The 27,071-nt window shown below is 34.7% G+C and overlaps 5 protein-coding genes across 5 annotated transcripts; all 5 read right to left on the reverse strand.

Annotated features, from left to right (window-relative positions):
• Nucleotides 1-88: 88 nt before the first annotated feature.
• LOC116139928 (protein CPR-5) lies at nucleotides 89-4,415 on the reverse strand. Its single transcript, XM_031425571.1, has 5 exons — nucleotides 4,007-4,415; nucleotides 2,138-2,194; nucleotides 1,874-1,909; nucleotides 1,000-1,728; nucleotides 89-899 (listed from the first exon to the last, which is right to left on the reverse strand). The coding sequence occupies exons 1-5, from the start codon at nucleotides 4,367-4,369 to the stop codon at nucleotides 363-365; spliced, it is 1,722 nt and encodes a 573-aa protein (XP_031281431.1). The 5' UTR covers nucleotides 4,370-4,415; the 3' UTR covers nucleotides 89-362.
• Nucleotides 4,416-5,611: 1,196 nt separating this feature from the next.
• LOC116139930 (nuclear transcription factor Y subunit B-4-like) lies at nucleotides 5,612-6,462 on the reverse strand. Its single transcript, XM_031425573.1, has one exon. It carries the CDS (start codon nucleotides 6,389-6,391, stop codon nucleotides 5,720-5,722), a length of 672 nt encoding a protein of 223 aa, XP_031281433.1. The 5' UTR covers nucleotides 6,392-6,462; the 3' UTR covers nucleotides 5,612-5,719.
• A 416-nt stretch (nucleotides 6,463-6,878) lies between these two features.
• On the reverse strand, nucleotides 6,879-7,726 carry LOC116139931 (nuclear transcription factor Y subunit B-like). The gene has a single exon (XM_031425574.1). The coding sequence runs from the start codon at nucleotides 7,656-7,658 to the stop codon at nucleotides 6,987-6,989; it is 672 nt and encodes a 223-aa protein (XP_031281434.1). The 5' UTR covers nucleotides 7,659-7,726; the 3' UTR covers nucleotides 6,879-6,986.
• Nucleotides 7,727-15,436: 7,710 nt separating this feature from the next.
• Nucleotides 15,437-19,707, reverse strand: LOC116139864 (protein CPR-5-like). Its single transcript, XM_031425500.1, is given in 6 exon segments — nucleotides 15,437-16,247; nucleotides 16,348-17,076; nucleotides 17,222-17,257; nucleotides 17,486-17,542; nucleotides 19,356-19,392; nucleotides 19,394-19,707. Coding segments are annotated over 6 exon segments (1,710 nt in total). The 3' UTR covers nucleotides 15,437-15,710.
• A 1,212-nt stretch (nucleotides 19,708-20,919) lies between these two features.
• Nucleotides 20,920-22,597, reverse strand: LOC116139865. The gene is made up of 2 exons (XM_031425501.1): nucleotides 22,528-22,597; nucleotides 20,920-21,455 (listed from the first exon to the last, which is right to left on the reverse strand). The coding sequence occupies exons 1-2, from the start codon at nucleotides 22,595-22,597 to the stop codon at nucleotides 20,920-20,922; spliced, it is 606 nt and encodes a 201-aa protein (XP_031281361.1).
• Nucleotides 22,598-27,071: the final 4,474 nt, after the last annotated feature.

The following is a 27,071-nucleotide window of genomic DNA, read 5'->3' on the forward strand; positions in this document are numbered from 1 at the left end:
TACAAGAGACAATGTTTGCTTTTATGAACTATAATGACTGTAACATAACAACATTGTCACTGCAAAAACACATCCTTAGACATAGCAATAAACATCAACTGTGATTGAAAATTCTACCTCTGCCTTTTCCAGGTAAAAGAAATTAATTTACATTATCGCCAGACTCGTTCCGGTTGAGACACCTAAAATTACTGATACAAGAGATAAATAAACCAAGCTGCAGCTACAGAAAATTATTCAGGGCAAATACAACACCGGAGCAGCTTGACATAAAATACAAGAGTAATTTACACCAATAGTCAATAACAGTAACTCGATGACACAAGGAATCAGTGACTAATACGACGCTCAAAACTGTAGCATTAATCGTCTATCGATGATGATTGAGAGTCTAAGATTAGTACTGAGAAGTGATCCTTCCATTCATTAAGGGTTGCAAAAGGCATAAGGCCACAGATTAGTGGTAAGAACAGAAGAAGAGTAGCATAGAACACAGATCTACGTGCCCAGTATGGAACCACTGTCTTGCCTTTCATCCCTTGGGAAATGTCGACAGGCCCATGAAGGATAATGAACAATGGTGATGTACAGACATTTGCGAAGAAATGCAGCGAGCAGAGAATCTCCCAACATATGAGCCAGTAATATCCACTTCCACCCAGAGTGTCTACGCAAAGCTTGCCGGCAAAACCACAGGCAGCTCCCAAGAGCAAAAGGATAAAAGTGATAGGCATTGTCTGTCTTGAAGTGGCCGAACGCTGGAGAAGCAAGTAAGCTATTGCGAGAATCATTAGAAAACCAAATATCATTCGGCTCATAACCTGAACTTGGCACTTAATGGTATGCAGCCCTGAATTAAACGATGACACTGTATTCGGCATCCACCAAGACTTGGATTCCTGAAACAAATAAAAGCGTATCATATATTCTGTCAAGAACAAAAAATAATGCAGGTTTTGTATGAAAATTATTGAGGCCCTAAATAAGCACGGTCGTTACCTTTTGTAAAGGCGCACAGGCTGCAGTAGCTTCAGAAATCTTTTTGTATGAAAAAACATAAGCGGCATAAGAAAGGGAAGCTGACATGAGGACTATACCGGCTACAAGACAGTCGATGCACTTTTTAAGCAGCTCACCATGTCTCATGTCTTCTAATTGATTTTTGAATTTTTCAGCTTTAAAGGATGCCTTGGATATACCCACAGCTAATTTTGACCTCTCCAAATGATTTGAATCATGGTTGAGAGCCAACTGGGCCTCTTTCAACTTCAATCTTTTCATTACAAGACCAAGCTCCAATGCCTTGAGGTCATTCGAACGGACTTGTTCTATAACAGATTTTTCCATCGTACTCAGCACGTTCTTATTGATTGCAGAATCTAATGAGCTTGAAGAGGCACAAGCCAGTTGGTTGTTTTGATCATGCAGTACAAGTTCCTTATAAATAAAACTTGCTGTTGTTTGTTCAGGTTCTACTTCAGGGGTGGTCAATATATCTTCAGTTGCAATAGTAGGCAAGTCTGTTTCCGAGTGACAATCATGAAGCTCAGAATTGCTTGAGCAACCCGCTTCATTAGAAGGCAAATCCAAATTAGATACACGGTGATTTTTTAGGTGGTATCCTTCCTTCTTGGTGGATGATTCATTAATCAATCTAAGAGTCCTCAATGTGCTCCCAAACGATTTCTCAAAGTTCCTCGCGAAATAATTAAAATTGTCCCCAAAAACCTGTTGCCGAAAAGGCAGTCAAAACAATGAACACATACGTAATACTTTAGAACCTTGATCTTCAGTGCTGTTGATACGAACACAACGAAACTTATTTCGTAAAAGCAGATTCAAGGCATGAGTCAGCATTTAAGCTCTGGCTTACATTGGTTAAAGATTCTCTGACAGCTGAAGTGCAGATCTGCAATGAAGTTAACAAATTTATACCAGTTTTAGGTACTGCCAAAAATTTTAAACATCAAGTATACGCAAACAAATTGAACAAAAAGCTTTATGAAGAAATAGATAGGTCAAGGTCAACTAGTATGTCAAAAATGAGTTGGCAAGCAAATTAACGGTTATGAGATAACAGTAGTAGATGACTTCGAAAACAAATTTTAATTACTCTTAATGAAGGATGGAATACTACCCTTGAAAGATGGTCGATGGATATCCTATCACCTGCTGCATCTTTCCTTTCCAAAACCTAAAACCAACAAGCAGCACGTTGACATGAGCAATCAAAAAATAATCATGTGAACTCAAGATCAGTGAAGAAACACGATAAATTTCTGCACAAGAACGGAGGAAAGACATATATGCTATTCTGAAGCAGCACATGACAACCATAAATAACATACTCTTGACAATAAAACTCAGACCTTGAGCTTTGCCCCACAGCAAGATTCAAGAAGAAAGGCCAGAGCCTAGGCCATCCATAGCAAACAAATAAAGACACATGCTTCAAAGTGTGAAGAACATCGGGGTCACAAGTCTCAAACTCCACTACTTCCCTTACATTGAGGAGTAGATAAACTTGATGAGCATTAAATCATTAAAGATTACAAGTAAATAGCAAAGCCAGATGCTATCCATTTTTTATCTCATAAATGACAAGAAAACTCCAAAAGAAATAAAGATAAACAGACTTAAGACAACCATTAACAAGAAAAAAGGAAAAACCCACATTTCAATGATTTTAGTTAGAAAGTACAAAATATAAGAATTCACATTAAACATCAGCGAAGATATATCATGAAATCCAGATTCAAAATATAATAATCACTTCCAACATTAATACAAGCTTCTGGTGTCTTTATGATCCACTAAAGCATAATAAAGAAAAAAGATAGTTCTAAATGTATACCCAAACCTCTCAATACCATCCACCTCCTTTTATAAATGTTATCGGCATAAGCCACCAATCAAAAATTTTAAATTAGTGTCTATTTTCCCAAAATGTAAGGCAAAAAGCTTCAAACAGGCATATCTCTTAACAATTACTCATTTGGAATAATTTCCTTATATATTTTCAAGAACAGTATGCCATGCACCACTTATTTTCCCCTCTCTCTGGGCTGACAAACAAATAACTAAAAGAAAACAAACTAAGGCAAACTACATCTCAAAAGCACCAGAACCTGATGAGAATAAGCCTGGGCCGTGTGAAACCAGAGACACCATTAAGCAGCACCCACCAAGGCCAGCTCCACATTGGCTTCTCTGAAACATAGTAAATTATGAAGATCAAAGGCTCCAGAGGCTCTTCTTCTATCTTTAATAACTACCTTTTCATCCCAAGCAGTTGAAGCTTGGAAGTTCAGAGCACTCTTGTAGTGGGTTGAATTGACCATCACCTTCAAGTTGAAGGTGTTCCTCATCCTTTTTCCCTTCAACTGAAAGTACAATTACTATGTCACTCCCACAACTACACCCCCACAATCTCTTGCAAATCAAACACCATAAGCTTTCTTTCTAACACATGTACCATCAACATTTTCTTTCTTCCATGCTTTACACTCTCAATTTCATAAACTAATTTTCAAAGCAGCTTAAAAAAAAGTACTCTAACCACATTCTTGAAGTTGCATTGTCAAAAATAAGGTATATTTCACAAGAATCAAATTTTAAAAGCATATAAAGTTTAAAAAAGAGCCCAACAATCAATATAAAGGAGAAAAGTTACTGAAAAGTCTCCAATTACAATTCACAGAAAGTGCAAGACCAACTTAATCAACAAGCAAGAACCAAAACCCTATCAATAACTATTCATAAAGATCAACAATGAAACAACCACATTGCACCCACTTTCGACAACCATTAAAATCATAATAAAATCCCACAAACCCCAAAACAACACAAAGACTCAACCTTTGACACTATGGATAAACCAATCATATAACCATTCATCAAAATTCAAACTTTCCCACCTCAGAAAAACACCGAGACAACCAACAAAGTTCCCCCACACCCCCCCCCCCCCCCAAAAAAAAAAAAAAATAAAAAGCCTTTAACTTACCTGAGCAACAACAGCGGCAAACGACATTCCAAGAGGAAGAGCAATAGCCTCTATCTCAGTCCCCTCGCTCGGCCTTCGAACCTGACCCGCCCGGAACTTAACGTTGCGTCGTCTGAACGCCAATCCCTTGCCTTTGCTGGTAGAACATAAGGAACAAGAAGAGGATGATGGTACATCTTTGTTAAGTCTTTTCTTCTTGTTTTTTCCACGGTTGAGGGGCTTTGAGGACGAAGCGGAGTTACAAGCCGTTGGATTCGGGTCAGAGGGAAGCGGGTTCGGCGGGTTTTCGGCGGAGACGGGGGCAGTGGATGGGTGATGCTGTGGAGAAGAAGGAGAGGGAGGTGAAGGCGCAGGGGTGTCCATAAAAGAAAACAAAATCAAGTGGGCTGAATTTGAAAAAAGTCATGTAAATATGTGGGAGAGAATTAGAAATTGAAATAAAAATCAATGAATTTGGTCAAACTTTACAACTAAGAGAATTTAATTGATGTAGAATTCGAATATATAGTTTTTTACTTTTTTATTTTTGAAATAAAAGTTATAAATTGAAATATTTTTTTAAATGATTTGTTTTTTGAAAGTGGGTGTGTATAATATCAGAAAATGAAAATTTTTACTTTTTTATTTTTGAAATAAAAGTTATAAATTGAAATATTTTTTTAAATGATTTGTTTTTTGAAAGTGGGTGTGTATAATATCAGAAAATGAAAAAAAATTGATACTCCTAGAAGCATATAGTTTAATTTCAAATTATTTTTAAATATTACATCGAACATGTTTTAAGATAATAAGATTATTGAAATATAATTTTAAATTTAAATTTTATCTTTACTATTTTCAAATTATTTGTGAAACAATTTTTTTTTTTAAATTTTAAAACCTTTTAAGTTTATTTATTTAATGATAATAAACATACTATAATTTAATTCTCCAATAATAGATACTAATATTAATCTTGTTGTCCATGTGCAATGTATGCTGATTATTCTAATATCTTATACTAACCTCATCCCCTAAAAAAAAGAGAGTAGAAAAGAAATCGCTTATGCATATCTTAAAAAAAATTAATGGACTTCTATTATTTTTTTATTACCAACATATGATTTGAGTTTTAAAATATTTTAAGCTAGATATGAGTTGTGGTCTAGTTGGTAATTGGATTCTTGTAGACAAACTTTACTTAGAATGTCAGAGATGTGAATTTCATTGAAAGTAATTTGTAGTCAGAGACATTTACCCAAACCACGATCGAAAATTAGTCTCATACATCTAAGTGTGGGAAATCTCAACGCTTTCACCGAGAAAAAAAAAAAACATATCTTAAGTTCGAGTTTTAGGTCAACAACACCATGTGTTTGTTTATTTGTCATTTGGTCACCCATGTTATATGTCTATTTTTTGAATCGTTATTGTTGGCAGATTCAAAGTTCGATTATATATATGTGTGTGAAGAACTTCTTTTACTTTTTTTCGGTTTTGGGTAAAATCGGATCGACTAATTCTAATAAATAAGTTTCTATTTATATATATTCTAACACAAAACGAAATAATATAAGATTAATCTAAAATTTACTTTGAACTAAAGAATAATAATAATAGGTATACTTATATATAAAAATTATTGTTAAATCATTAAACAGGAGCAACAAGAAATCAACTTACACATATATTAATATAAAAATTGCTGGTATTAATTATTTCTTTCCAAAATCTCTACCAATCAACTCCTCCATGAACATGAGCAGCTGCCAAGGCTGCTCTGTTTCCATTTCCTTCTCCATTTTCATGGTGAATCCTGCTGAAATTAAACCCTTCTGTGCCCAAATTTTCTCCGTAGCTGATCACCCTTGTGCCCTCTCCAATACTTTTTGCAGCTGCTTGTGCCCCAAGGGAGTAAAATCCCATGTTAAAATTCTGAAAATCTGCCTTTGAAACTGATAAAGAACCATTCATTTTATGAATTTCTTCGTGGTTCATGCTGGTGACGAGAGTTTGATGATGATCATCTTGTCGAGGCATCAAGTTTTTTTCACCTTCGGTTTCTCGATATTTGTTGAGGTAAGTCTTCAAGGTTCCAACGTAATTCTCGAACCCTAACGTTGTCATCGCCCACAAAAGATCGTCGCCATTGATGGTCTTCCGCTTCTCTCTTTGGCACTTGTCTGAGGCCTCCCCAGTGATGAAGCTAATGAACTCGGAAACACATTCTTGGACAGTATCTTTAGCTTCCTTGGAGATTTTCGCATTGGCGGGTAAGGCCTTTTTCATGATCCTACTCACATTCGCAATAGGCAGAAACCGATCATGCTCCTTCGAGGAGCTGTCGGAGATGTTCCCCGACGACGGGCTGCCAATCGGGCTCGATTGGTTTCGCTTTCCAGTCATCGAAGTGATCAGAAGTTGAAGAAAAAATCAGTGTTTTTATCAAACGTTTGATATGTTTTTGTAATGTTTTTTTTTTTGGTTTTCTAAGTGTTTGATGAAGAATCCAGTGTAGGGAAAATGTGAACTTATAAGCAAAGAAGAGTGAGGGGAAAGAGGTCAATATATGAAAAGGTGGAGAGGCGGTTTGATGGGGACAGAAAAGGAAAGAAACAAGCACTTGCAGAATTCCAATTAATTTACAAAAGGATGGTTTAAGAAGTGAGGAATCTTGAAAGGAAAAAAGTGACCAAAAAAATTGGATATGAAAACAAAATCTAGGCATGAATATTTGAACAAATAATGTTAGGGGACCTTTTGTCCCATGGAATTTCTATATGGGGATTACTTTGTTTGTTTGGTGAGGTTTGCTTTCAAAAAACANCAACGAAATAATATAAGATTAATCTAAAATTTACTTTGAACTAAAGAATAATAATAATAGGTATACTTATATATAAAAATTATTGTTAAATCATTAAACAGGAGCAACAAGAAATCAACTTACACATATATTAATATAAAAATTGCTGGTATTAATTATTTCTTTCCAAAATCTCTACCATTCAACTCCTCCATGAACATGAGCAGCTGCCAAGGCTGCTCTGTTTCCGTTTCCTTCTCCATTTTCATGGTGAATCCTGCTGAAATTAAAGCCTTCTGTGCCCAAATTTTCTCCGTAGCTGATCACCCTTGTGCCCTCTCCAATACTTTTTGCAGCTGCTTGTGCCCCAAGGGAGTAAAATCCCATGTTAAAATTCTGAAAATCTGCCTTTGAAACTGATAAAGAACCATTCATTTTATGAATTTCTTCGTGGTTCATGCTGGTGACGAGAGTTTGATGATGATCATCTTGTCGAGGCATCAAGTTTTTTTCACCTTCGGTTTCTCGATATTTGTTGAGGTAAGTCTTCAAGGTTCCAACGTAATTCTCGAACCCTAACGTTGTCATCGCCCACAAAAGATCGTCGCCATTGATGGTCTTCCGCTTCTCTCTTTGGCACTTGTCTGAGGCCTCCCCAGTGATGAAGCTAATGAACTCGGAAACACATTCTTGGACAGTATCTTTAGCTTCCTTGGAGATTTTCGCATTGGCGGGTAGGGCCTTTTTCATGATCCTACTCACATTCGCAATAGGCAGAAACCGATCATGCTCCTTCAAGGAGCTGTCGGAGATGTTCCCCGACGACGGGCTACCAATCGGGCTCGATTGGTTTCGCTTTCCAGTCATCGAAGTGATCAGAAGTTGAAGAAAAAATCAGTGTTTTTATCAAACGTTTGATATGTTTTTGTAATGTTTTTTTTTTGGTTTTCTAAGTGTTTGATGAAGAATCCTGTGTAGGGGAAATGTGAACTTATAAGCAAAGAAGAGTGAGGGGAAAGAGGTCAATATATAAAAAGGTGGAAAGGCGGTTTGATGGGGACAGAAAAGGAAAGAAACAAGCACTTGCAGAATTCCAATTAATTTACAAAAGGATGGTTTAAGAAGTGAGGAATCTTGAAAGGAAAAAAGTGACTAAAAAAATTGGATATGAAAACAAAATCTAGGCATGAATATTTGAACAATAATGTTAGGGGACCTTTTGTCCCATGGAATTTCTATATGGGGAATACTTTGTTCGTTTGGTGAGGTTTGCTTTCAAAAAAAAAAACACTTTTGGACCAAACGAAAGTGGAAAAGTTTTCCAAACTTTTTCTTTTTTTCAATATTCGTGTAGTTCGTTTAACTGTTTATGTACATATCTCTGTTTTGAAACATGTTTTATTTAATTAAGACAACTTACTATTTATAATTAGTTCAAACCAACAATCATTAGTTATGCGAGATATGATAGTTATTTCTAATTATAATTTTTGGTCAATCAGAATTAGGGTAAAACTGAATTTTATTCTATAACAAATTGTAAATAATAAAACTATATCATATGTAACGTTAAACCCATTTTTTTTTTCTTTCGTAGAAATTTTCTGATCTTCATGTAGTTAAGAGTTAAAAAAATTATAGGTGTAACATGTGCACGTATATCCAACTAACAAATACATAGTATATTTTACGTGTGTTGTTGTGTCACTTTCTCATTGGTTGGTGGATGCATGTATGTCATTATACAATTTTTTCCTTATGTGGGTATTTTTATTTTCAAAAATAAGATAATTATTCACCAATGGACATGCATACTTTAAAAAGCTTGGAAAAGCGAAGGACATATGCTTCACTTTGCTCTATCTCTTTAATTACTTTTAAGTTCACTTCACTGAACTCCAAGATTCTTCTCCATCACATTCAAGAATTTTACAAACTTTCAAGACCATTTCTAGGCCATTAAATCTTATTAGAACTGTCCCTTGTGAATAATAGGCACAATTCAAAAAGTTGATTTGATTTGATTTGTGATACCAACATAATTGTCCCATATAAATGCTACATAAAACCCTTATTATATTTTTTTTAATCCACTTCCACCCAGAGTGTCTACGCAAAGTTGCCGGCAAAACCACAGGCAGCTCCCAAGAGCAAAGGATAAAAGTGATAGGCATTGTCTGTCTTGAAGTGGCCGAACGCTGGAGAGCAAGTAAGCTATTGCGAGAATCATTAGAAAACCAAATATCATTCGGCTCATAACCTGAACTTGGCACTTAATGGTATGCAGCCCTGAATTAAACGATGACACTGTATTCGGCATCCAAGACTTGGATTCCGAAACAAATAAAAGCGTATCATATATTCTGTCAAGAACAAAAATAATGCAGGTTTTGTATGAAAATTATTGAGGCCTAAATAAGCACGGTCGTTACTTTTGTAAAGGCGCACAGGCTGCAGTAGCTTCAGAAATCTTTTTGTATGAAAAAACATAAGCGGCATAAGAAAGGGAAGCTGACATGAGGACTATACCGGCTACAAGACAGTCGATGCACTTTTAAGCAGCTCACCATGTCTCATGTCTTCTAATGATTTTTGAATTTTTCAGCTTTAAGGATGCCTTGGATATACCCACAGCTAATTTTGACCTCTCCAATGATTTGAATCATGGTTGAGAGCCACTGGCCTCTTTAACTTCAATCTTTTCATTACAAGACCAAGCTCCAATGCCTTGAGGTCATTCGAACGGACTTGTTCTATAACAGATTTTTCCATCGTACTCAGACCGTTCTATTGATTGCAGAATCTAATGAGCTGAAGAGGCACAAGCCAGTTGGTGTTTTGATCATGATACAAGTCTCATAAATAAAACTTGCTGTTGTTGTTCAGGTTACTTCAGGGGTGGTCAATATATTCAGTTGCAATAGTAGGCAGTAGTTTCCGAGTGACAATCATGAAGCTCAGAATTGCTTGAGCAACCCGCTTCATTAGAAGGCAAATCCAAATAGATACGGTGATTTTTTAGGTGGTATCCTCCTTCTTGGTGGATGATTCATAATCAATCTAGAAGTCCTCAATGTGCTCCCAAACGATTCTCAAAGTTCTCGCGAAATAATTAAAATTGTCCCCAAAAACCTGTGCCGAAAAGGCAGTCAAAACATGAACACATACGTAATACTTAGAACCTTGATCTTCAGTGTGTTGATACGAACACAACGAAACTTATTCTCGTAAAAGCAGATTCAAGGCATGAGTCAGCATTAAGCTCTGGCTTACATTGGTTAAAGATTCTCTGACAGCTGAAGTGCAGATCTGACATGAAGTTACAAATTTATACCAGTTTTAGGTACTGCCAAAAATTTAAACATCAAGTATACGCAACAAATGAACAAAAAGCATTATGAAGAAATAGATGGTCAAGTCAACTAGTATGTCAAAAATGAGTTGGCAAGCAAATTAACGGTTATGAGATAACAGTAGTAGATGACTTCGAAAACAAATTTTAATTACTCTTAATGAAGGATGGAATACTACCCTTGAAAGATGGTCGATGGATATCCATCACCTGCTGCATCTTTCCTTTCCAAAACCTAAAACCAACAAGCAGCACGTTGACATGAGCAATCAAAAATAATCATGTGAACTCAAGATCAGTGAAGAAAAACGATAAATTCTGCACAAGAACGGAGGAAAGGCATATATGCTATTCGAAGCAGCACATGACAACATAAATAACATACTCTTGACAATAAACTCAGCCTTGAGCTTTGCCCCACAGCAAGATTCAAGAAGAAAGGCAGAGCCTAGGCCATCCATAGCAAACAAATAAAGACACATGCTTCAAGTGTGAAGAACATCGGGGTCACAAGTCTCAAACTCCACTACTCCCTTACATTGAGAGTAGATAAACTTGAGAGCATTAAATCATTAAAGATTACAAGTAAATAGCAAAGCCAGATGCTATCCATTTTTTATCTCAAATGACAAGAAAACTCCAAAAGAAATAAGAAAACAGACTTAAGCAACCATTAACAAGAAAAAGGAAAAACATTCAGAAAGAATTCACATAAACATCAGCGAAGATATATCATGAAATCCAGATTCAAAATATAATAATACTTCCAACAATATACAAGCTTCTGGTGTCTTTATGATCACTAAAGCATAATAAGAAAAAAGAAGTCTAAATGTATACCCAAACCTCTCAATACCATCCACCTCCTTTTATAATGTTATCGGCATAAGCCACCAATCAAAAATTTTAAATTAGTGTCTATTTTCCCAAAATGTAAGGCAAAAAGCTTCAAACAGGACATACTCTAACAATTACTCTTTGGAATAATTTCCTTATATATTTTCAAGAACAGTATGCCATGCCACACTTATTTTCCCCTCTTTCTGGGTGACAAACAAATAACTAAAAGAAAACAAACTAAGGCAAACTACATCTCAAAAGCACCAGAACTGATGAGAATAAGCCTGGGCCGTGTGAAACCAGAGACACCATTAAGCAGCACCCACCAAGGCCAGCTCCACATTGGCTTCTCTGAAACATAGTAAAATATGAAGATCAAAGGCTCCAGAGGCTCTTTTCTATCTTTAATAACTACCTTTTCATCCCAAGCAGTTGAAGCTTGGAAGTCAGAGCACTCTTGTAGTGGGTTGAATTGACCATCACCTTCAGTTGAAGGTGTTCCTCATCCTTTTTCCTTCAACTGAAAGTACAATACAGTCACTCCCCAACTACACCCCCACAATCTCTTGCAAATCAAACACCATAAGCTTTCTTTCTAACACATGTACCATCAACATTTTTTTCTTCCATGCTTTACACTCTCAATTTCATAACTAATTTTCAAAGCAGCTTAAAAAAAAGTACTCTAACCACATTCTGAAGGTTGCATTGTCAAAAATAAGGTATATTTCACAAGAATCAAATTTTAAAAGCATATAAAGTTTAAAAAAGAGCCCAACAATCAATATAAAGAGAAAAGTTACTGAAAAGTCTCCAATTACAATTCACAGAAAGTGCAAGACCAACTTAATCAACAAGCAAGAACCAAAACCCTATCAATAACTTTCATAAAGATCAACAATGAAACAACACATCAGCACCCACCTGACAACCATTAAATCATAATAAAATCCCAAAAACCCCAAAACAACACACAAGATTCAACTTTACCTATGATAAACAATCACATAACCATTCATCAAAATTCAAACTTTCCCACCTCCAGAAAACACCGAGACACCAACAAGTTCCCCCCCCCCCCCCCCCCCCAAAAAAAAAAAAAAAAAAACTTTAACTTACCTGAGCAACAACAGCGGCAAACGACATTCCAAGAGGAAGAGCAATAGCCTCTATCCAGTCCCCTCGCTCGGCCTTCGAAACTGACCCGCCCGGAACTTAACGTTGCGTCGTCTGAACGCCAATCCCTTGCCTTTGCTGGTAGAACATTAGGAACAAGAAGAGGATGATGGTACATCTTTGTTAAGTCTTTTCTTCTTGTTTTTCCACGGGTGAGGGGCTTTGAGGAGAAGCGGAGTTACAAGCCGTTGGATGGGGTCAGAGGGAAGTGGGTTCGGCGGGTTTCGGCGGAGACGGGGGCAGTGGATGGGTGATGCTGTGGTGAAGAAGGAGAGGGAGGTGAAGGCGCGGGGTGTCCATAAAAGAAAAAAAAATCAAGGGGGCTGAATTTTAAAAAGTCATGTAAATATGTGGAGAGAATTAGAAATTGGAATAAAATAAATGAATTTGGTCAAACTTTACAACTAAGAGAATTTAATTGATGTAGAATTCGAATTATAGTTTTTTATTTTTTATTTTGAAATAAAAGTATAAATTGAAATATTTTTTAAATGATTGTTTTTGAAAGTGGGTGTGTATAATATCAGAAAATGAAAAAAATTGATACTCCTAGAAGTATATAGTTTAATTTCAAATTATTTTTAAATATTACATCGAACATGTTTTAAGATAATAGATTATTGAAATATAATTTAAATTTAAATTTTATCTTTACTATTTTAAATATTTGTGAAACAATTTTTTTTTTTAAATTTTAAAACCTTTTAAGTTTATTTATTTAATGATAATAAACATACTATAATTTAATTCTCCAATAATAGATATAATATTAATCTTGTTGTCCATGTGCAATGTATGCTGATTATTCTAATATCTATACTAACCTCACCCTAAAAAAAAGAGAGTAGAAAAGAATGCTTATGCATATCTTAAAAAAAATTAATGGACTTCATTATTTTTTATTACCAACATATGATTTGAGTTTTAAAATATTTAAGCTAGATATGAGTTGTGGTCTAGTTGGTAATGGATTTCGTAGACAAACTTTACTTAGAATGTCAGAGATGTGAATTTCATTGAAAGTAATTGTATCAAAAACATTTACCCAAACCGAGATCGAAAATTAGGTCATACATCTAAGTGTGGGAAATCTTCAACGCTTTCACCGAGAAAAAAAAAAAACATATTTAAGTTCGAGTTTAGGTCAACAACACCATTGGTTGTTTATTGTCATTTGGTCACCCATGTTATATGTCTATTTTTTGAATCGTTAGTGTGGCAGATTCAAGTTCGATTATATATATGTGTGTGAAGAACTTCTTTTACTTTTTTTGTTTTGGGTAAAATCGGATCGACTAATTCTAATAAATAAGTTTCTATTATATTTTCTAACAACAAAATCAAATTTGTTATTTTCATTTTGATTTCTTTCTAAAAACAAAAATATAAAAAATGTAAATAATGCCACGTAAATATTTTTTTTTCTTCATGGTATCTCATCTCACGTACCATTAGATAATAGTTCCCCACTTTTGAATCCGTTAAATTGAGCACCAAAACCCAATGAAATACTATGGGTTCGTTTGGTTCATTATTTATATACTTTTTAGAATAATATTTAAAAAAAAGTTAAATTAGGTGAGTATTACGATATATAATTTGAAAATTAATAAAAATACTTGATATGTTTGTTTATTTACTAAACACCCCTATAATAAAATATTAAAAGCTAACAAAAATACTCTCAACCCACCCATTAAATACGGACAACAGGCCACCACCCTCCGAGTCGCTGTATCAGTGCATGACCAATTGGATCTTACCAATCGTGCGTTGATATGGCCTTTTTCGGCTAGATTCATTGTGGATCTGGCCCAAAAAGACCATATCTACTGCTAGATCCGGCCATTGACGGTCAGATCTAGCTGCATTTGGTCGTCAACAACGGCCAAAGATACGGTCGTCATTGATGGTCAATGACTACCATATTTTGACCGTCGTTGACGACTGTCTACGACCAAAGATATGACATTTTCCAACTAGATCTTTGGTTATAGATTTGACTTTTCCGGCCAGATCCATAGTAGATCTGGCCAGAAAAGGCTAGATCGGTGCACTACCAGCCAGATTCAGCCGGTAGTGTGCCATTACACCATATTCCGACCAGCTTCCCGCAATGGTGGCCAGAATCTAGTAAATGTGGGTTGTTGGGATATTTTTACAATTTCTAAAAAAAAATTAGGAGTGTTTAGTTAAATTAACAAATTTAGGGAGTTTAAAAGAAATTGAATAATATAGAATAATATTTTAAGAATAAGCCAATTTTACTGTTTAACTTTATTGGAAAAACCAAGAATAACATTTTGAAGAGTGAAACAAACAGAGCCTAAATTACTAATAACAAGAGGTAAATTACTATTTCAAATGCTAGGCTCCGTTTAGTTCACTTTTTTGCATTTTTTAGAAAAGTCTTTTGAAAAAAGTTAAAAAAAGTTGAATTGGGCGTGTATTACGATGTAGAATTTAGAAACTAATAAAAATACCCCCTATGTTGGTTTATTTACTAAACACCCCTATAATAAAACTTTGAAAGTTAACAAAAACACCCCCAACCCACCCATTGAATAATCACAGCCGGCCACCACCGCCGGAGGGTGGCCGGAGTTGCTGTATCGACGCATGACCAGTTGGATCTTGCCGGTTGTGCACCAATATCGTCAATGGTCAGATCTATGGCTAGATTTGACCATTGACGGCCAGATCTGGCCACATTTGCTCATCAACAACGGCCAAAGATACGGCCGTCGTTGACGTCTAGTTACGGCTAAAGATCTGACCGTCAACGGCCAGATCTTTGGCCTTAGATCTGGCTGGAAAAGGCTAGATCGGCGCACTACCGGCCAGATTCAGCCGGTAGTGCACCATTATATCAGATTCCGGCCAACTTCCGACAGTGGTGGCCGGAATCTAGTATAATGTGGGTTTAGGGGTGTTTTTGTAATTTCAAAAAAAATATTTTGGGGTATTTAATTAAATTAACAAATTTAGGGGGTTTAAAATAAGTTGAATAATATTTGATAATATTGTGAGTTTTTTGACATTTTACTATTTAACTTTTTTGGGAATATTAATAATAGTATTCCCAAAAACCAACCGAACGGAGCCTATTAATTTTTTTTTTTTTTTTTAATAATTTAGAAATTTGATATTTAGTGATAGCTCGCGGGGGGAGAATACAAATGATAATGATACAAGAGACAGTGTTTGCTTTTATGAACTATAATGACTGTAACATAACAACATTGTCACTGCAAAAACACATCCTTAGACATAGCAATAAACATCAACTGTGATTGAAAATTCTACCTCTGCCTTTTCCAGGTAAAAGAAATTAATTTACATTATCGCCAGACTCGTTCCGGTTGAGACACCTAAAATTACTGATACAAGAGATAAATAAACCAAGCTGCAGCTACAGAAAATTATTCAGGGCAAATACAACACCGGAGCAGCTTGACATAAAATACAAGAGTAATTTACACCAATAGTCAATAACAGTAACTCGATGACACAAGGAATCAGTGACTAATACGACGCTCAAAACTGTAGCATTAATCGTCTATCGATGATGATTGAGAGTCTAAGATTAGTACTGAGAAGTGATCCTTCCATTCATTAAGGGTTGCAAAAGGCATAAGGCCACAGATTAGTGGTAAGAACAGAAGAAGAGTAGCATAGAACACAGATCTACGTGCCCAGTATGGAACCACTGTCTTGCCTTTCATCCCTTGGGAAATGTCGACAGGCCCATGAAGGATAATGAACAATGGTGATGTACAGACATTTGCGAAGAAATGCAGCGAGCAGAGAATCTCCCAACATATGAGCCAGTAATATCCACTTCCACCCAGAGTGTCTACGCAAAGCTTGCCGGCAAAACCACAGGCAGCTCCCAAGAGCAAAAGGATAAAAGTGATAGGCATTGTCTGTCTTGAAGTGGCCGAACGCTGGAGAAGCAAGTAAGCTATTGCGAGAATCATTAGAAAACCAAATATCATTCGGCTCATAACCTGAACTTGGCACTTAATGGTATGCAGCCCTGAATTAAACGATGACACTGTATTCGGCATCCACCAAGACTTGGATTCCTGAAACAAATAAAAGCGTATCATATATTCTGTCAAGAACAAAAAATAATGCAGGTTTTGTATGAAAATTATTGAGGCCCTAAATAAGCACGGTCGTTACCTTTTGTAAAGGCGCACAGGCTGCAGTAGCTTCAGAAATCTTTTTGTATGAAAAAACATAAGCGGCATAAGAAAGGGAAGCTGACATGAGGACTATACCGGCTACAAGACAGTCGATGCACTTTTTAAGCAGCTCACCATGTCTCATGTCTTCTAATTGATTTTTGAATTTTTCAGCTTTAAAGGATGCCTTGGATATACCCACAGCTAATTTTGACCTCTCCAAATGATTTGAATCATGGTTGAGAGCCAACTGGGCCTCTTTCAACTTCAATCTTTTCATTACAAGACCAAGCTCCAATGCCTTGAGGTCATTCGAACGGACTTGTTCTATAACAGATTTTTCCATCGTACTCAGCACGTTCTTATTGATTGCAGAATCTAATGAGCTTGAAGAGGCACAAGCCAGTTGGTTGTTTTGATCATGCAGTACAAGTTCCTTATAAATAAAACTTGCTGTTGTTTGTTCAGGTTCTACTTCAGGGGTGGTCAATATATCTTCAGTTGCAATAGTAGGCAAGTCTGTTTCCGAGTGACAATCATGAAGCTCAGAATTGCTTGAGCAACCCGCTTCATTAGAAGGCAAATCCAAATTAGATACACGGTGATTTTTTAGGTGGTATCCTTCCTTCTTGGTGGATGATTCATTAATCAATCTAAGAGTCCTCAATGTGCTCCCAAACGATTTCTCAAAGTTCCTCGCGAAATAATTAAAATTGTCCCCAAAAACCTGTTGCCGAAAAGGCAGTCAAAACAATGAACACATACGTAATACTTTAGAACCTTGATCTTCAGTGCTGTTGATACGAACACAACGAAACTTATTTCGTAAAAGCAGATTCAAGGCATGAGTCAGCATTTAAGCTCTGGCTTACATTGGTTAAAGATTCTCTGACAGCTGAAGTGCAGATCTGCAATGAAGTTAACAAATTTATACCAGTTTTAGGTACTGCCAAAAATTTTAAACATCAAGTATACGCAAACAAATTGAACAAAAAGCTTTATGAAGAAATAGATAGGTCAAGGTCAACTAGTATGTCAAAAATGAGTTGGCAAGCAAATTAACGGTTATGAGATAACAGTAGTAGATGACTTCGAAAACAAATTTTAATTACTCTTAATGAAGGATGGAATACTACCCTTGAAAGATGGTCGATGGATATCCTATCACCTGCTGCATCTTTCCTTTCCAAAACCTAAAACCAACAAGCAGCACGTTGACATGAGCAATCAAAAAATAATCATGTGAACTCAAGATCAGTGAAGAAACACGATAAATTTCTGCACAAGAACGGAGGAAAGACATATATGCTATTCTGAAGCAGCACATGACAACCATAAATAACATACTCTTGACAATAAAACTCAGACCTTGAGCTTTGCCCCACAGCAAGATTCAAGAAGAAAGGCCAGAGCCTAGGCCATCCATAGCAAACAAATAAAGACACATGCTTCAAAGTGTGAAGAACATCGGGGTCACAAGTCTCAAACTCCACTACTTCCCTTACATTGAGGAGTAGATAAACTTGATGAGCATTAAATCATTAAAGATTACAAGTAAATAGCAAAGCCAGATGCTATCCATTTTTTATCTCATAAATGACAAGAAAACTCCAAAAGAAATAAAGATAAACAGACTTAAGACAACCATTAACAAGAAAAAAGGAAAAACCCACATTTCAATGATTTTAGTTAGAAAGTACAAAATATAAGAATTCACATTAAACATCAGCGAAGATATATCATGAAATCCAGATTCAAAATATAATAATCACTTCCAACATTAATACAAGCTTCTGGTGTCTTTATGATCCACTAAAGCATAATAAAGAAAAAAGATAGTTCTAAATGTATACCCAAACCTCTCAATACCATCCACCTCCTTTTATAAATGTTATCGGCATAAGCCACCAATCAAAAATTTTAAATTAGTGTCTATTTTCCCAAAATGTAAGGCAAAAAGCTTCAAACAGGCATATCTCTTAACAATTACTCATTTGGAATAATTTCCTTATATATTTTCAAGAACAGTATGCCATGCACCACTTATTTTCCCCTCTCTCTGGGCTGACAAACAAATAACTAAAAGAAAACAAACTAAGGCAAACTACATCTCAAAAGCACCAGAACCTGATGAGAATAAGCCTGGGCCGTGTGAAACCAGAGACACCATTAAGCAGCACCCACCAAGGCCAGCTCCACATTGGCTTCTCTGAAACATAGTAAATTATGAAGATCAAAGGCTCCAGAGGCTCTTCTTCTATCTTTAATAACTACCTTTTCATCCCAAGCAGTTGAAGCTTGGAAGTTCAGAGCACTCTTGTAGTGGGTTGAATTGACCATCACCTTCAAGTTGAAGGTGTTCCTCATCCTTTTTCCCTTCAACTGAAAGTACAATTACTATGTCACTCCCACAACTACACCCCCACAATCTCTTGCAAATCAAACACCATAAGCTTTCTTTCTAACACATGTACCATCAACATTTTCTTTCTTCCATGCTTTACACTCTCAATTTCATAAACTAATTTTCAAAGCAGCTTAAAAAAAAGTACTCTAACCACATTCTTGAAGTTGCATTGTCAAAAATAAGGTATATTTCACAAGAATCAAATTTTAAAAGCATATAAAGTTTAAAAAAGAGCCCAACAATCAATATAAAGGAGAAAAGTTACTGAAAAGTCTCCAATTACAATTCACAGAAAGTGCAAGACCAACTTAATCAACAAGCAAGAACCAAAACCCTATCAATAACTATTCATAAAGATCAACAATGAAACAACCACATTGCACCCACTTTCGACAACCATTAAAATCATAATAAAATCCCACAAACCCCAAAACAACACAAAGACTCAACCTTTGACACTATGGATAAACCAATCATATAACCATTCATCAAAATTCAAACTTTCCCACCTCAGAAAAACACCGAGACACAACGAAGTTCCCCCCCCCCCCCCCCCCCCCCCCCCCAAAAAAAAAAAAAATAAAAAGCCTTTAACTTACCTGAGCAACAACAGCGGCAAACGACATTCCAAGAGGAGAGCATAGCCTCTATCTCAGTCCCCTCGCTCGGCCTTCGAACCTGACCCGCCCGGAACTTAACGTTGCGTCGTCTGAACGCCAATCCCTTGCCTTTGCTGGTAGAACTTGAGGAACAAGAAGAGGATGATGGTACATCTTTGTTAAGTCTTTTCTTCTTGTTTTTTCCACGGTGAGGGGCTTTGAGGAGAAGCGGAGTTACAAGCGTGGATGGGGTCAGAGGGAAGTGGGTTCGGCGGGTTTCGGCGGAGACGGGGCAGTGATGGGTGATGCTGTGGTGAAGAAGGAGAGGGAGGTGAAGGCGCGGGGTGTCCATAAAAGAAAATAAAATCAAGGGGCTGAATTTTAAAAAGTCATGTAAATATGTGGAGAGAATTAGAAATTGGAATAAAATAAATGAATTTGGTCAAACTTTACAACTAAGAGAATTTAATTGATGTAGAATTCGAATAATAGTTTTTTTATTTTTTATTTTGAAATAAAAGTTATAAATTGAAATATTTTTTAAATGATTGTTTTTTGAAAGTGGGTGTGTATAATATCAGAAAATGAAAAAAATTGATACTCCTAGAAGTATATAGTTTAATTTCAAATTATTTTTAAATATTACATCGAACATGTTTTAAGATAATAGATTATTGAAATATAATTTAAATTTAAATTTTATCTTTACTATTTTCAAATTTTGTGAAACAATTTTTTTTTTTAAATTTTAAAACCTTTTAAGTTTATTTATTTAATGATAATAAACATACTCTAATTTAATTCTCCAATAATAGATATATATTAATCTTGTTGTCCATGTGCAATGTATGCTGATTATTCTAATATCTATACTAACCTCATCCCCTAAAAAAAAGAGAGTAGAAAAGAATCGCTTATGCATATCTTAAAAAAAATTAATGGACTTCATTATTTTTTTATTACCAACATATGATTTGAGTTTTAAAATATTTAAGCTAGATATGAGTTGTGGTCTAGTTGGTAATGGATTTCGTAGACAAACTTTACTTAGAATGTCAGAGATGTGAATTTCATTGAAAGTAACTTGTATCAAAAACATTTATCCAAACCGAGATCGAAAATTAGCTCATACATCTAAGTGTGGGAAATCTTCAACGCTTTCACCGAGAAAAAAAAAAAACATATTTAAGTTCGAGTTTAGGTCAAAACACCATGGTTGTTTATTGTCATTTGGTCACCCATGTTATATGTCTATTTTTTGAATCGTTATGTGGCAGATTCAAAGTTCGATTATATATATGTGTGTGAAGAACTTCTTTTACTTTTTTTGTTTTGGGTAAAATCGGATCGACTAATTCTAATAAATAAGTTTCTATTATATGTATTCTAACACAACGAAATAATATAAGATTAATCTAAAATTTACTTTGAACTAAAGAATAATAATTAGGTATAATTATAAAAAATTATTGTTAAATCATTAAACAGGCAACAAGAAATCAACTTACACATATATTAATATAAAAATTGTGGTATTAATTATTTCTTTCCAAAATCTCTACCATCAACTCCTCCATGAACCGAGCAGCTGCCAAGGCTGCTCGTTTCCATTTCCTTCTCCATTTTCATGGTGAATCCTGCTGAAATTAAACCCTTCTGTGCCCAAATTTTCTCCGTAGCTGATCACCCTTGTGCCGTCTCCAATACTTTTTGCAGTTGCTTGTGGCCAAGGAGTAAAATCCCATGTTAAATTCTGAAAATCTGCCTTTGAAACTGATAAAGAACCATTCATTATGAATTTTCGTGGGTTCATGCTGGTGACGAGAGCTTGATGATGATCATCTTGCCGAGGCATCAAGTTTTTTTCACCTTCGGTTTCTCGATATTTGTTGAGGTAAGTCTTCAAGGTTCCAACGTAATTCTCGAACCCTAACGTTGTCATCGCCCACAAAAGATCGTCGCCATTGATGGTCTTCCGCTTCTCTCTTTGGCACTTGTCTGAGGCCTCCCCAGATGAAGCTAATGAACTCGGAAACACATTCTTGGACAGTATCTTTAGCTTCCTTGGAATTTTCGCATTGGGGTAGGCCTTTTTATGATCTACTCACATTCGAATAGGCAGAAACCGATCATGCTCCTCGAGGAGCTGTCGGAGATGTTCCCCGACGACGGGCTGCCAATCGGGCTCGATTGGTTTCGCTTTCCAGTCATCGAAGGATCAGAAGTTGAAGAAAAAATCAGGGTTTTTATCAAAAGTTTGATGTATTTTTGTAATGCTTTTTTTTTTTCTAAGTGTTTGATGAAGAATCCGTGTAGGGAAATGTGAACTTATAAGCAAAGAAGAGTGAGGGGAAAGAGGTCAATATATGAAAAGGTGGAGAGGCGGTTTGATGGGGACAGAAAAGGAAAGAAACAAGCACTTGCAGAATTCCAATTAATTTACAAAAGGATGGTTTAAGAAGTGAGGAATCTTGAAAGGAAAAAAGTGACCAAAAAATTGGATATGAAAACAAAATCTAGGCATGAATATTTGAACAAATAATGTTAGGGGACCTTTGTCCCATGGATTCTATATGGGGATACTTTGTTTGTTTGGTGAGGGTTGCTTTCAAAAAACACTTTTGGACCAAACGAAAGTGGAAACGTTTTCCAAACTTTTTTTTTTTTTCATATTGTGGAGTTGTTTAACTGTTTATGTACATATCTCTGTCGAAACATGTTTTACAATTAAGACGCTTACTATTTAATTAGTTCAAACCAAGTCATAGTGATGCGAGATACGATAGTTATTTCTGATTATAATTTTTGGTCAATAGAATATGGGTAAAATGAATTTTATTCCATAACAAATTGTAAATAATAAAACTATATCATATGTAACGTTAAACCCATTTTTTTTCTTTCGTAGAAATTTTCTGATCTTCGTGTGATTAAGAGTTAAAAAATTAGGTGTAACTGTGACGTATATCCAACTAACAAATACATAGTTATTTTAGTGTGTTGTTGGTCACTTTCTCATGGTGGTGGATGCATGTATGTCATTATACAATTTTTTCCTTATGTGGGTTATATTTTCAAAAATAAGATAATTATTCACCAATGGACATGATACTTTAAAAAGCTTGGAAAAGCGAAGGACATATGCTTCACTTTGCTCTATCTCTTTAATTACTTTTAAGTTCACTCACTGTCTCCAGATTCTTCTCCATCAATCCAAGAATTTTACAAGCTTTCAAGACCATTTCTGGGCCATTAAACTTTATTAGAACTGTCCCTTGTGAATAATAGGCACAATTCAAAAAGTTGATTTGATTGATTTGTGATACCAACATAATTGTCCCATATAAATGCTACATAAAACCTTATTATATTTTTTAATTCTAACGTACTTGATTATTCAAATATCATTTTTGATCAGAAAATGTGGAAAATAAAAAAAAAACTTTTCACTTTTTAATTATTCCTTGAGTTTTTTTTTTTTTTTTTTCCTTTGATGTAAATAAATATTTTAAGATTATTTGAGCCGACAGACCAGAATAATATGTAATATTTTAATTTCCAATGGATTTTAAAAACTACATTCAAACCCTAAAATCAAAAAACACAATTGTGACAAGTGGCTTATTTTGCAACTACCTTTTCCTATTCCACTTACTTTAATAAAAAAAAAGGGACTGTCTCTAACTAGCTGTCTCCTCATAATATAAAACTAAAGTCTAATTATTTATCTACAAACCTAATTTTTATGGGTATTTTTTTCTTTTTAATCCAAGTATGCTCAAAATCACATTTGAAAATTCAGAATGATCAAATTGTGATCAGGGTGGGACCTAAATGGAGGTTTCTAGGTCAATCTTGAGGCTTCATTAATAATTAATTGTTTTTGTATGATCTTTCTTGATGAAACATTATCAAATTTACATATAATATATGTTGATGGATTAAGCATAAACTGTCAGAATATTGGTGAACAAAAGCATCCAAACAAATAATATTGATAACCTAAGACAATACTTTTCAATTTATCTTAGATTATGAGGAAAGTTAGACTTTGTTGATCTCTTATATTTTCCCATGAAAACGATGCTTTTTAAGGGCTTATAATTTTAAAGTATCTAAAAAAGTTTTTTTTTTTTTTTTTTTTTAAATAAACAAATTTAGATTTTTTATCTTCGAAATAGAGGGTATTGTCATTAAAAGACATTAATCAAATAAAAAAAGTCTGACATAAATTGTGTTTTTGTTGACTAGGGGTGTCTAGGCCAGCTTACACATACCTCAATTAATTCTCTGAGACCCTAAAACTATCAGCCGAATAAGAGTTTTAGTGATTACCCCTATTAGCAAGTGAGGAAGGATTCGAACTTAAGATCTCTTGAGTAATACACTCAAGAGTCTATTGAATCACTTGACAACCCAAAAATAGTTAACATAAATTGCATTTCTGTTAATGAACACACTTTTTATTAATTAACCGACACTTCCTCTCAACAAAGTGTCTATTTTTTCAAGATATTAAAAAAAAAAAAGTACCCATTAATCGATAAAATTTGCTCGGATAAAAATACATTTTGTGTCCTTTTTTTTCATTTTTTTTTTTTAAAGTGATGTTTAAATGATAATACGGTAATTTATTTTGAGGAAAAAATACGTAAAATCTCACTGGTTTTAAAATTCTCAAAAACACCATTTGTTTTTTTATTGTTGGTTATTAATGTTTTTAAGGGTGCGTTTGGTTGGGGATTATATGAGATTACTAGGGTTATGTCATCTTATATTACTTGATTACCATGTTTGGTTGTCAAGTAATATAAGATTCCAATAATCTTCAAATACCAATAGTAGTTATTGTTGGTAATATTGGAGGCAATCTAACAACGTTTATTTTCATAGGTATTGTAAGATTACTAAGGTAATCATATTTTTGTTACAATTCTATCCCTTATTAATAAAATTTTAGGACAATAATACCCTCATTTTTAAATTTATTTACATAAATCTGGCTTTTACTATTTCACCACAATTAATTAACTTTTTGGACAAAATTACCTTTGAAATCAAAACAAATTGCAGCCCACCCAAGCCATCACCCCCACCCACGTGCCGCCACCAACCATCAAAGGTCGCCTGGAATTGTTGTAAGTAGCCGAGAGACACCAGGAGACTTCGATATAGCCTTTTTTGGCCATATTGATAGCCAAAAAGGTCATATCGGAGTAGATATGGCCGTTAACAGCGAGGTCTATGGCCTTTATCAGCCATATTTGGATGGGATATGGTCGTTAACGACCAGATCTATTCTGGTCTCCTTCTCACACGCTGCTGCTCTATCACCTCTCCTTTGTATCGATCTCGTCTCCAACCTCATCTCTGCCATTGACGAAGAGCCCAAGGTCGCTCGATCTAAATGATGCGTTTTCCAACTTCTTTCGATGACTTTCGACAGCAGATGGCGATGGTGGGCAGTGGCCTGGGGTGATGAGGGTGATTTTGTTATAAATTAAAGTTTTATATAAGCGGTGGTGTTTTAGCTAAATTTAAAATGTTGGGGTTAAAAAAAATTGTTCAAAAATTAATAATAAAAATAATATTATATTAATATTAAAAAAGAGGGCAATTTAGTAATTTAAACAACATACCCATCAATTTATTCCTCTCAACCAAACATATTAATATAACATACCTACCAATTTATTCAAACTAACCAAACACATTTTCCTAATATAAACGCACCCTAATTGTCATCTCATTGGCTAAGCAACAAATAAATAGTCATCTTATTGTCTAATATTTTTGTTTCCTAAATGAAAAAATATCTATATGATATCTACTTGCATAAGCCTCCATGAGCTAACCATTAGTCCCCAAAACATTTCTTAAATCTTCTAATTTTTTTTATATAAATATTTATAATTTTACTTTGTCTTGAACTCGACAACATGTTCCCCTCATGAGATTTGGTCAAATTGTTTACATAAGCTTAGAGTCAATTTTTATTGTGTCAAAGATTCATTATGTGCTTACATGTATGGAAGCTTCTTTTGAAGTCAAATGCACTGATGATATGTTAATATAATCTTAAACAAATATAAATATTTTTTATAATTTTTTACTATTATTGTTTTAAATTAATAAATATCTAACTAAATTTAAAATTTTTAAATTTTATAGTAACTATTTAATTAAAATAATTGAAGTAAATAAATGCATTTTATAACCCACCAGCCTCTTTTCTTTGGTATTGTATAGATTTGCATATGGTATTAATTAAATATAAAATATCAAGTTTAAACCTAACATAACATCGTATTAATTTAATGCTATTATTTTGTTTTTAAATAGAAAACGAGTGAAAAGACAAATTTGGTCCTTCGTCAATCACGGAATTTGTAACAGTGTTAGTTCTAAGGGTGGTATCTAACTAATTGTCTACACATTAAGGGTGGTTCTTAATTCTTATATAAATACATCCGAACTCAGCATTTAAGTTTCAATTTCTAAAACCTCAGTTGTGGTTATTACAATTAACCCATTTCTACAAAGATTGTAAGTTAATTTGTTATTGATGAATGAGCATTGCTTTATACATCGATTAATCCCTGTAGATGATTAACACAATATTCTATTGTCATAATCACCTGTTTAAATTTTAGGAGCCAAGAGATTCGAATCTGAGATCGTGTACCATAACCACACATCTCAACGCTTGTCGTACTACTTGACCAACCTAAGTTTGAGTCTATTCGTGCAAAACTATTTCTTACAAATTGACGTGGTAACCCTACATGTTTGTCATATAATATCCTTTAAGAATTTAATTTGAAGTCACCAAATCGTCTTAAAACACCTTAGTTTATATGAGAGAGTTTGTATAAAAATTTCGTATACGAAGTATTATTCTAATCTCAATAGTGTCACAGAGAGTCAAAGAGTGCCCAAAAATTTTAACATTTTAGTTATGAATTCCTTTTCATGGTAAAAAGGAAACTCAAGTGTATAGTTATGAATATAAAGTGCATGGGATCTACTAATTCAATTAACACACAACAACCTTTCCTTCTTCAAATTTCTTAGTCCCAGAATCAGTACTACGTAATTTAGCAATATTCATAACCATGAAAATGATTTGCGCAAAAACAATCTGACAAATCACGAACTGTAAATCGTAAAATAGGAAATTCTAATTTACTACATTCAGGTTAATAAGGATATAATAAGTAATATAAAAATTGCATTGAATATACTAATAAATTAATCCATTATAAGATAATCACTTTGGAAATATTTACCAATAACTAATTTGATAAAAAACATTATAAATAGTCAGATTTTAATAGGAATGGGCCTTGTAGGCCATAATCTATCAACCTTTGCAGTCTTCCTCACTCACCACCCATGGACTAATTAGTCTATGGGTGTGGGAAGGCCCATCAACTGGAGCCTAATTTTGATGAGTCTTAGACTAATATTGATGATCACTTCTAAAGTTGTGAATGGAAAACCGAGAAGCTATCCTACAGTAACTTATCATCGCGGGTCCCCATGTAAATGATAAAAAAATATACTATCTTTACACCCAACGGAGAATCAAACCTATGACTGTTGGTTGAAACCATGCACAACCACCCCGGTTCACCCTTACCGTTGCACCACCCATAGGTGGGTCAATTATGTTATTTGTACCATCGTCAAATATTTGGGGCAGGAATCCTCAGA

This window comes from Pistacia vera, unplaced genomic scaffold, assembly GCF_008641045.1.
Source record: "Pistacia vera cultivar Batoury unplaced genomic scaffold, PisVer_v2 Contig36, whole genome shotgun sequence".
Taxonomy (NCBI): domain Eukaryota; kingdom Viridiplantae; phylum Streptophyta; class Magnoliopsida; order Sapindales; family Anacardiaceae; genus Pistacia; species Pistacia vera.

Bases quoted from the DNA above. Each gene is read 5' to 3' on its own strand.
- LOC116139928 (XM_031425571.1), bottom strand. From the start codon at position 4,369: ATGGACACCCCTGCGCCTTCACCTCCCTCTCCTTCTTCTCCACAGCAT. The intron at 1,729-1,873 runs GTAAGCCAGAGC...TTTCGGCAACAG, and splicing joins TCAGAGAATCTTTAACCAAT to GTTTTTGGGGACAATTTTAA. The intron at 900-999 runs GTAACGACCGTG...TATTTGTTTCAG, and splicing joins CCTGTGCGCCTTTACAAAAG to GAATCCAAGTCTTGGTGGAT.
- LOC116139865 (XM_031425501.1), bottom strand. From the start codon at position 22,597: ATGGTCTTGAAAGCTTGTAAAATTCTTGGATTGATGGAGAAGAATCTG. The intron at 21,456-22,527 runs GTAATTAAAGAG...GAATGTGAGTAG, and splicing joins GACAGTGAGTGAACTTAAAA to ATCATAAAAAGGCCTACCCC.
- LOC116139930 (XM_031425573.1), bottom strand. From the start codon at position 6,391: ATGACTGGAAAGCGAAACCAATCGAGCCCGATTGGCAGCCCGTCGTCG.
- LOC116139931 (XM_031425574.1), bottom strand. From the start codon at position 7,658: ATGACTGGAAAGCGAAACCAATCGAGCCCGATTGGTAGCCCGTCGTCG.